The 10167-nt window shown below is 58.9% G+C and overlaps 1 protein-coding gene across 1 annotated transcript; it reads right to left on the bottom strand.

The window, feature by feature from the left end:
* Positions 1 to 1483: 1483 nt before the first annotated feature.
* On the bottom strand, positions 1484 to 5977 carry SOX18 (SRY-box transcription factor 18). Its single transcript, XM_086761057.1, has 2 exons — positions 5350 to 5977; positions 1484 to 3579 (listed from the first exon to the last, which is right to left on the bottom strand). The coding sequence occupies exons 1-2, from the start codon at positions 5741 to 5743 to the stop codon at positions 2729 to 2731; spliced, it is 1245 nt and encodes a 414-aa protein (XP_086617183.1). The 5' UTR covers positions 5744 to 5977; the 3' UTR covers positions 1484 to 2728.
* Between the last annotated feature and the right edge of the window lie 4190 nt (positions 5978 to 10167).

The raw sequence follows: 10167 nt of genomic DNA, 5'->3' as shown, positions 1-10167 counted from the left end.
AGGGGTGCGGCAGCCGCGGTTTTGGGACCATGCGTCCCTGGTGCGTGTAGGGATGGGGGTGACACTCCGTCACCCCGTGGTTTGCAGTTTGGTACCCGCCCAGCCCCGTGGCAGCATCCTCGGAGAGGAGACCCCCGCTCCCCCTCCCCAGCCCCAAGGCAAAGCTGTGTTTTCCACAGTTTTGCAGCCCAGGTGCTTTGGGGAAACTCCTGCTGTGCCCAGCCACCCGAAACCGGGACGTGCCGGACCCAAATTGCTCCAGAGTGAGGAACCGCAACCGAAAAAAGCGCCCCGAGGATTTCTAGCCATCCTCCGAGATCAGAGGAGAGCTGGTGTGGCCTGAGCCGTGGGGAAAGAAGGGAATTTTTGGTGCGGAAAAATGACTTAACGTTTCCTCCGTGATGCGATCCGCTGCCGGCTTCCCCCGGCACGGCGGGGCAGCTGGGCGAGGGCCGGCGCGTGCGTCGCTCCTTCAACCGGCGGGAAGTGATGGCATCCTCGCCTGGAAGGTACCTGGAAGCTGAGGGGGCTGGAAAACAAGTCAAGGCTTTCTTCCTCCCCCCATCATCTCCTTCCTCCCCGGCCGCTTCGGGGAGCGGAGTCTATAGACGGCCGCTTCCTTTCATAGTCATCGGCGGCGGCACAGGATGCTTCTCATTTGGTGTTGTGTGTTTGTTTGCCGCGGCGCGGGGTTCTGGCACCCGCCGGGCGCCCGCCAGCCCTCCCGTGTAGGTAGTGAGGTCATTTTTCCATGTATTCCCCCTTTCTGCATACTGTATATGGCAAGACAATGAAGCGCCTCGCTGGCGTTCGACGCGAACGCGTCGCCAGCCCCCAAAGTGGTCCCGTTTATTAGCGCTTCGACATTAAACAACACGAAAAAAAAAAAGTGAGTCAGGATTTAGCCCTGTTAACACTAATGTGAATTTAATTTAGGAGAAGATTGAAAATTAATGTCATTTGTTAAATATCCATTTCCCCTAAAAGGCAATTCTTTGCCAACAACAACAACAAAAAAACTCTTCTTCTATTCAATTTTTTTTTTTAAACAGCCTTTTTTGGTGATATCGGCCTGGTTTAAATCACTCGGCGTTCAAGGAACGGATGCCACCGGGGTTTTATGCAACAGACTGTCATTTCTCCTTTGCAAATTGAACAAAAATAAAAAAAATGCTGTAAATCATACAGTGATTCACGGGAGGGAGATGACGCTCCGGCAAAGCACCGGCCGCTCCGAGCAGGGTCCGGCCGGGCACGGCGACGGCTTGGCGAGATCCGCCGGCTACCGGAGCTGGGAGGCAGCCGGCGAGGGCCGGGAGGTGGCAGGGCTCGGGCACACGGCGTTTTCTTCCAGCTCCGAGGACGAGAGCGAAGGCGTCAGAGCAGCCGGGCTCTATTTTGGGGAAATTTCACGGGAAAACGGGGTGAGCCCTGGGTATAACACACCGATGCACTGGCAAGATAATAACCACACCGAGGCGGGTTTCGGAGGAGGATATCACATGTTTTATTATGTTTTAATCTGAGAACAGCTGTTTTTCCTGCAGAGCACATCTCCGGGTGGCACGGCGCGGTGCCGCGGGGCGGCCGCCAGCGTCCCATCCCGTCCCATCCCATCCCGTCCCGCTGCCGGCGTCGCCGTCCCGTGCCGAGCCGAGCCGTGCTTGCCGAGGCGGCTGACGGGGCGGGCGGGCGGCAGCCTGGAAATTAATACATTTGCCAGGTTGTCAAAACATTAATCAACGGATACAGAAATCTGGAAACGGTTGGGACAACATGTATTTGCGGAAAATATGTGTTCGCACAACAAGCACACAAGATGGGAACAATTATATGAAGATGTTTTAATAATTAACCGGTATAAAACAGTTAGCTCTCCGTACAGTTCTAGACAATAAAAGTGTTTGCAGTCATATTTTTCTTTTGTACAAAATTCCAGTCGATCCTTCCACAATATTTACATTGTCATTCCCTTTTCACAAAATATCTCCATTTTTTTTTTTCCCTCTCTCTCTTTTTTTTTTTTTTTTGAAATCCATCTTTGCTACATAAATGCTTTAGATCTCATGGATATCCCTTGATTTCTTTTTAAAAAGTCTAATAAAAAAACCCCCAAAAGACATTAAATACCATTTTATATATAAAAATGCTTAGTAAAAATATAGTTTTGTTGCCCAATTAAAATATATTGCTGAGAATAAAGTAAAAACTGTCCCAAAGCCCACCCCTAACGGGCGCCGACTCTTTAGCGGTCCCGGCAAAGTCTTCCTAAAAGCTTTCCGGCCCCTGCAAGTTCGTCTGCCCTTGGGTTAAATATCGGGGGCAGGTCGCTTCGGCTCATCGTGGAGGTGATTGTTTTGGGCAGGATTTACTGGAATCGGCTTAAAAATGCCCCTTTGAGCCGGCGGGAGCTGCAGCTCCGCCCTGCCGAGGGCTGGAGCGGGGAGCGCGGCAGGCAGGCTAGCGCTTGGGAAAGGCGTCTATCTGTGGTATATAGGTATACGGTATATCAGTGAGTTCAGCATGGTTTGTCTCTAAAAAAAAAAAAAAAAATATTAAAAAAATTTCCAAAATTAAAAAAAAAAACCAAAAAACGAACAAAAGAAAGCGATGCATTTAATGAGATACTCTAAATATTATGGAGCTCGTGGTTAAAGGAGGATGGCTTTTTGTTTTTAAGAGGAGAGCCGGGGCTCTCGCGCTGCGAGCGGCGGGCGGCAGGGCCAACCTAACCGGTGATGCAGGGGCTATAGTAAACGGCGCTGCTGGCGTCGGACAGGGCGGATATCAAGCTGCTCTCCTCGCAGGAGATGCTCCTAGGAGTCACTTTGGACAAGGAGACATGGTAAGGGAGTCCCGAGGCTTCGGGACGAGTCCTGCTCATGTTCAAATACTGGTCGAACTCATTGCGGTCAACGTCCGTCCACAGCTCGGTTTGGTTCAAGTGATCCACGCTCTCCATGTGGTGGGCTTCGGGCGGGGGCGAGAGCTGGCCCAGGTGGGCGGAAAGCCCGTTCTGAGTTCCCGAGCACATCTGGTTGTAGTATATGCCGGAGGGATGGGGAGTCCTCATGGCGTCGGCCAAGTGCGAGGGGGTCTGCGCGTAGGGCACCGCCACGTCCCGCCCCATGCACTTCTCCTGGGGAAACTCCAGCTGGTGGTGGTGGTGGTAGCCGCGAAAGGGCATCATGTTGCAGTCATCCTGCATGTGCGGAGGGAAAAACGCCGGCTCGGTCTGTTCCAAGACATCCAAGGGAGACATCTCAGGAGTTGGCAAGCCATAGTTTTCAATATCCGACCCCATGGAGTGGAGTTCTCTGAAGTGGTTAAGTGGGGGAGGCTGGGGGTGGCCCGGCTGGCTGCCGCCATGGTGACTCATGCTGAAGTTGTCACTGCAAGGCTGGGAAAGGTTATGCAGGAGGATATTGGGTTCCATCCTCTTGATTTTCTTGGCTTGCTTCTTTCTCCTTGGGCGGTACTTGTAGTTGGGGTGATCCTGGAGATGCTGGATTCGCAGCCTCTCTGCCTCTTCCACAAAGGGACGCTTGTCGCTGGCGCTCAGCGCTTTCCATGACTGGCCTGGAAGAGGAAAGGAAAGCTCTGTGACACCGGTTCGGCCACCCGGCGCTGGCCGGGGCGCGGGGGCACCTGGGAAGAGGGCACCCTTGGGGATGGGAAGGGCTCCTTCACCTGGCTTCAGTGCAATGAGAGAATCAGGGCGCAAAGCCCTAGGGGGGCTGCAGGAGCCCCCCTGCCAGGGTGGGGGATTCTACCTCCCGCTGCCCCTCGGCACAGCCTGGTCCCTGGGGTGCCTGCTTCCCTGCATCCCACATCCACAGCCCCATTTCTCTGCAGTGCCAATTGCCTGCCCCCAGACCCCGCACCCCACAGCCCTGTATCCTGAATCCCACGTCCCCGCACCCCGCAGCCGGGTGTCTCTGCATCCTGCAGCCCCATCTGGCCATATCCTGCTTCCCGTAGTCCCGCATCCTGCTGCTCCCTCTACCTATATCCTGCTTCCCGTGTTCCCACATCCCGCATCCTACAGTTGTGTATCCCGCATCCTGCAGCCCTGTATTCCCATATCCTGCGTCCCCGCAGCTGCGTACCCCACAGCCCCGTGTCTCTGCCTCCTCCAGCCCTCTTTCCCTGTAACATGTAGCTCTGTATCCTCACACCCCACAACCCGCAGCCCCATATTCCCTCGTCCTCTAACACCGTATCCCACAGCCCCGCAGCGCTGCACCCCACAGCCCTTGATCCGACAGCCCCGCATCCTCGCAGCCCATGTCCCTGCAGCCCTGTATCCTTGCAATCGCCCTCCCTTCGTCCCGTATCCCTACAGCTCGCAGCTCACAGCCCTGCATCCCCCAGCCCCGTAACCAGCAGCCCCCCAGTGTAACCCAGCTCCCGCAGCCCCATATCCTCAGTCTCCGTCCTGCAGCCCTGTGCCCTTGCAGCGCACATCCCAGTGCACTGTACCCCTTCATCCCGCACTCTCAGCCCTGATCCCTGCATCTTGCTGCCCTGATCTCCCGCATCCCACACCCCTAGCTCCACATCCCTGCATCCCACTGCCCTGTACTCTTGCAGCCAGCATTCCCAGCCCCATAACCCCATATCTCTGCATCCCCGGCCCCACATCACCTCATCCCCAGTCCTGTTCCTCTGCATCCCTGCATCCCCAGCTTCATACCTCCACATCTCCAGCTCTGTACCCCAGCATCCCCAGCCCTGTTCCCCTGCATCTCTGCATCCCTAGCTCTGTATTCCCGTATCCCAGTCCCACACCATCAAATCCCCACATCCCCAGCCCTGTACCCTCACATTCCTGCATCCCCAGCTCTGTACCCCAGCATCCCCAGCCCTGTGCCTGTGCATCCCACAGCTCTGCACTCTTGCAGTCCACATGCTCAGCCCTGTACCCTCACATCTCTGCATTCCCAGCTTCGTATCCCCACATCCCTGCATCTCCAGCTCTGTACCCCCACATTCCCACATCCCCAGCTGTGTACCCCTGCATCTCCAGCCTTGTACCCCCACATCTCCACATCCCCGGCTCCATACCGCAGCATCCCCATCCCTGTGCCCCAGCATCCCTGCACTCTTGCAGCCTGCATCCCCAGCCCTGCGCTTCCACATCCCCGCATCCCGCAGCCCCTGCATCCCCACATCCCCGGCTCCGTACCCCGCTATCCCTGCACCTCCAGCCCCGCACCATCAAATCCCTGCATCCTCAGCCCTGCACCATCAAATCCCCGCACCCCCAGCCCCTTACCTCCGCATCCCCAACCCCGCACCGTAAAGTCCCCGCACCCCCAGCCCCGCAACCCCCCTTCTCCCGCTCACCCAGCATCTTGCTGAGCACGGCGTTGTGCAGGTCGGGGTTCTGCTGGGCCAGCCGCTTGCGCTCATCCTTCGCCCAGACCATGAAGGCGTTCATGGGCCGGCGGATGCGGGAGTCCTCGCCGGCGGCCTTGCCCTCGGGGCGGTTGGCGGTGGGGCTGTATCCATAGCCCGGCTCCGGGCTGGGGGTGCGGCTGGGGGCCGCGCCGGGGGCCGAGGCGCCGGGGCCGGGCCCGAAAGCGAAGCCGGGCTCGGGGCTGGGCGTGCGGCTGGCGGGGGAGGCGGCTCCCGGGGGGCGAGGGAAGGCGAGCCCGGGCTCAGCGGCGGTGACCCATGAACAGTCGCCCCGGGGTTGCGGTATCTCCTCTCGGCAGTAGCTAGACTCAGATATATTCATTCCAGCTGGACAGCACTTTGTGGCCGACCCGACCGGGTGCCGGAGAGAGAACCGGGGTCCCGCCGCGTCCCGCCGGCTCCAGCAGCCGCCCACCAGCAGCCCCGCCGCTTCTGCGCTTCGGGGGGATTCGGGGTCGGCTCGCTTGGCTCGGCTCTCTCTCTTTGTTGGTTTTTTTTTTGTTTGTTTTTAAATCCTCTTTTATTATTATTATTATTTTTTTTCTTTTTCCCCCCTTTCCCCCCCAAAAAAAAAAACTTTTTGGGATGATGTTGGGCTGGAAAGGGCAAAATATAGCCGGGCTGGACCAATCAGCGGGGCGGAGGGGAGGAGGAGGAGGAGGAGGACGAGAGGGAGAGGAGGAGGAGGAGGAGGAGGAGGAGGAGGAGGAGGAGGAGGAGGAGACGAGGGAGAGAAGGAGGAGGAGGAGGAGGAGGAGGAGGAGGAAGGGGGGCGTCCCCAGGCACCAGCAGGAAGAGTCGCCCGGGGAGGGCCGGGCTGGGACCGGTGTGGACGCTGCTGCCCAGCTCTCTTCCTTCCAAGGAGGAGGGTTGTTAATTTTTCCTCTGCTTCTTTCTTCTTTTCCATTCTTTCTTTCTTTCTTTTTTTTTTTTTTTCTTTGCAAGCCCCTTTTCTGGCTACTTGCGCTCTGCTCCCCCCGCGCCGAGCAGGGAAGTGTTTCGATTTGCCGGCCAGGCTGCCCGTTTGCAGGGATGCTCTGGGGCTCTGCGCTTATTTTTCTTATGACTTATTTCATGTGTGTGTATTTTGGCCAGCATTCCCCGTTCGGGGTCGGGAGCAGCCCTGGGGTGAAGGCAGGGGCAAGCCCTCTTCCCTCGGCAATTTTCTGGTGGGAATTTCCGTGCCGGGAGGAGAAAAGACTCCTCGCTTCTAAGCACCGTTCATATGAAAATAAATATATTTCCAGCCTGTCAGCCTGGGGACTGGTGAGCAATGGTGCTGCTGGGGCTGGCACGGCCATGCCATGGCCGCCTGCGCTGCGGAGAAGTGGCGTGTCCCATGTCACCAGGTCACCACTCCGCTCGCTCGGCTGCCGGCCGGCAGACATTGGCAGTGCCAAGCGGCAGGCTAGGTGGTCTGAAGGTCCCTTCTGCCCTTGGCACCGAGGAATTAGGAACTGCAGGACCCGTTTGCAAGCAAGGAGATCTGCTTGCACACCGTCCCCACTCCCTGACCCCCCCAGGCTGATGTGTGAGAGATGCCCCAGCTCCGGGTATCCACTACCGGGCCCCCTCCGGCCGCGGACGCGCCCGAGACCCCAGCCTGAAACGTGAAGCTCAGCGTTAGGGAGACTTGGGGCACCGGGTTGCGCAAGAACCCAGCTCCCAGCCTCCTCGCAGCGGTGGGGTATTGCATGCCATGGTTTCTGTGTGTCTGGAAGTGATTTGAACAAGCCGATCTGCTGTTAACCCTAACAAAACAAAGGCCTTATGAAAAAAAAAATTAAAAAAAATCTTGTCTCATGTATTTTTCAATCCCTAGCCAGGAGCAGCAGAGGTCTGGGGCTAGATTTCCTTCGCGTTCCCGGAGCCTCTTGTTAATATTTTGCAAGAGCAAATCAGCACCAGTCCGTGGGAGAGCCCGTACGGCTGCAAGGAGCCTCCTCTGCGCTCTGCCCCATCCTTCCCCTTCTGCCGGAGCATCGCCATGGGGCTCGTCTTTGCCCCAGCCCCGGGAGCAGCAAGGTGGGTGCTGGGGGAACTGGGACCCCCCAGGCCAGGGCCCATGGCTGCTCGTGGGGTGAAGCGAGCGGCCTTTGGGGCAGTCGGTCTGGGCGGCTGCTGGGGACGTTCCTGCTGCCGATCCCAGCCCTTCTCCCAGGCGTGGGCTGAGCACGTGGCGCTTTCCCCGGCCGCATCCACCCTGTGGCCTCCCACACGGCCCCGGCAGCATCCGTGGCCTCCGGGCGAGCTCAGAGCTGGCCGGGGTTGGATCCGGTGCCAACGGTTGGTATTTGGGATGTGGTTAGGATGAGCTGCAGTGGGGTGGGAGAGTGAGCAGCTCAGATTTTTCCAGCCCTGGAAATGATGCGAAGAGCCAGGGCAAACCCTCCTGGGGGAGGCAGAGGCAGAGGCTTGCTCTCTGCAACCGCTCCAAGTGTGGGCCTCCTCCGTGCCGGAGGTGGCACGAGGATCAGAGCCACGCTGCTGTCCCCTGGGTTAGTTTGGGATGTCCTCTGCCCAGGCAGCAAAGCTGGGCGTTTCGACCCCAGAGCATGCATGCGGTGCAAACCCTGCCTTGCCGAGCATTTGCCGGTGGTGCCATATCCTGGTGCAGGGATGGGGGGGGAAGTGCCAGGGAGGGCGGCAGAGGCAGAAAGGAAGGGTACGACTGCTGGAGGAGGAGGAATGAGAGCTGTGAAACAGGGAAAAAGGGGAAGGAGAGCTGCGAGGAGGGATGGAGCAGCATGCAGAGCACCCAAAAATGCCTGGACTGGCCCAGGAGGGGGGTGGGGGGCAATGCCATACTGCTTCGCTCCCCGCAGCCGGCATCTGCCCTGGTGAGTGAAAGCGGTGCGGGGCGAAGGGCGCAGGGTCTGTGCTCGGCTCGGCTTTCCCAGAGAGGGGACGCACAAAGCCCTGGCAGCACAACCTCTGGGCAGCACGGGGAGGTGGGACGGGGCGCTGGGGAGGAAGCGCTGGACATCCCCGTGGCCTCTCCCCGCACCCTCCTGGCATCGGGCGAGCCGGATCCCAGCCTGGCACACGTCCTCAGGAGTTGCAGATTTTTTTTTTCTCTTCTTTTCCTTTTTTTTTTCTTTCCCCTCCCCAGTTTTATTGGGCTGGCGGCTTGCCGCCCCCACCCCGGCCCCCCGTTTCCCTTCCTAGCATCCCGCGCAGCCCAGCACCACACCTAGCAGAGGAAGCGTGGCGGGGACGGCAGCCTCCGCTCCCCAGCACAAAGGCATTTTCCCTCCCTGCCCCCAGCCCGCGCCTCTTGCTGCCGGTTATTCCTCCCAGCCAGGTCTGACGCCGAGCTCCCAGCCGCTTAAAAATAAACTCAGCACCACCTGGACCATCCCAAGGGGTCTCGGGGATTTGGGGGCTTGAGGAGGGCTGGTGGGGCTGGCAAGAACGTGAGAGCGAGCGTTGCTGGCTCAGCCTGATGGTTATTTCTGCTGCTGAGGCTGCGGGTGGGTGCGGGAGCCCCGGGCTGGGCTAGGAGCTGTGCAACCAAATCCAGGAGATTTACTCCCAAAATCTGCATCCAGGTTACAGAGGCGGCAGGTGGATGCTGGCCCCTGCAGCACGGCAGCAGCAAAGCCCCAAACCATGACTGGAAAATGGCTTTTTATTCTCATTCTGCGGAGGGTGCAAGGCACAAGGGGAGCAGCCGATGGGGCAGGGGCAGGAGCAGGATCTGTCCCCAGATCCTGGGAAAATGGCTTTTTATTCTCATTTTGCAGAGGGTGCAAGGCACAAGGGTGCAGGGGCAGGCTCCTGCAGCAGCCAGCGCTTTCTCCACCCACCCACGCGGCCCAGCATCGCTTCTAGATGCGTCCATGCCGCTAATGAATTAATCACCGTGCAATTATCGGTGTGTGGCCGGTGCTGTGGTGTGTCTGATCAGACGCATGAGATATTTCACAGTAAGAGATTTCTTATTAATTACAGCTAATAATTATCCAGGATCACAAGTCCCTGGAGTGCTGCGGCCAGGCGGGATGGACGTGACCTACACCCACATCCGCTTCTTCATCCCTAGGAGATGTCCGTCACCAGGGGTGGCCGAGGGGAGCAGGGACATTCCCCACGCGATGTCTGGGGACCTGTGCAGGGTCACCCAGCACCCCGAGAGGTGCTCCCCGCGCCGGAGGGCCCCGCGTGCTCCCTTGGGGCCGGGACCACTACAGCCATGCTGGAACAAAGGCTTCCCGAAGAAAGGCGCTTCCTGGAGAGCAGAGGACCCGGGGCCAGGGCTGCGTGTGAGGGAGGCTGAAGTCATCTGCTGGGAAATGCTCCGCGTTTCGCCGGAGCCTCCCTTTTTCTATGGCCCAGCTCAGCGCCCGGTTTCCTTGAGGACAGAAAGTTCAGTGGGTCAGGTGGAGCCGGCCAGGGACTGCTGGGCGCCGGCAGACGCCGTACGGCATCTGCGCTGGGAGCGTCCCCGGCAGCAGCCGTGTGCCTGCGCAAGGGTGACGCGTCCCTCGTGTCCCCAGCGGGGACCAAAATCTTTCCCAGTCGAGTCAGGGCAGGTGGAGAACGGGTGGTGGTGAGCCCCAGCCCTGGGAAGGGCCGGCTCCACTGTTTTCTGCTCGTTTGCTCTTTTGCTTGGCTCCCAGCTCCAGCTGACAAGGGAAGGGGACTGGTGACAGTGGAAAGGTGCCCTGGGTCGCAGTGGCCGGCCCGGTGCTTGCTGCCACTCTGCCTCACTGCCACCCACGCCAGCAGGTCCCCGACGGCTCC

The sequence above is a fragment of the Chlamydotis macqueenii genome, chromosome 16 (assembly GCF_036417535.1).
Source record: "Chlamydotis macqueenii isolate bChlMac1 chromosome 16, bChlMac1.mat, whole genome shotgun sequence".
NCBI lineage: Eukaryota > Metazoa > Chordata > Aves > Otidiformes > Otididae > Chlamydotis > Chlamydotis macqueenii.
Note: the sequence above shows the minus strand (reverse complement) of the source record. Positions and strands in the feature narration are given on the sequence as shown.

Coding starts and splice junctions, on each gene's coding strand:
- SOX18 (XM_086761057.1), bottom strand. CDS start 5,743: ATGAATATATCTGAGTCTAGCTACTGCCGAGAGGAGATACCGCAACCC. Junction 3,580..5,349: donor CGTGCTCAGCAAGATGCTGG/GTGAGCGGGAGA, acceptor TTCCTCTTCCAG/GCCAGTCATGGAAAGCGCTG.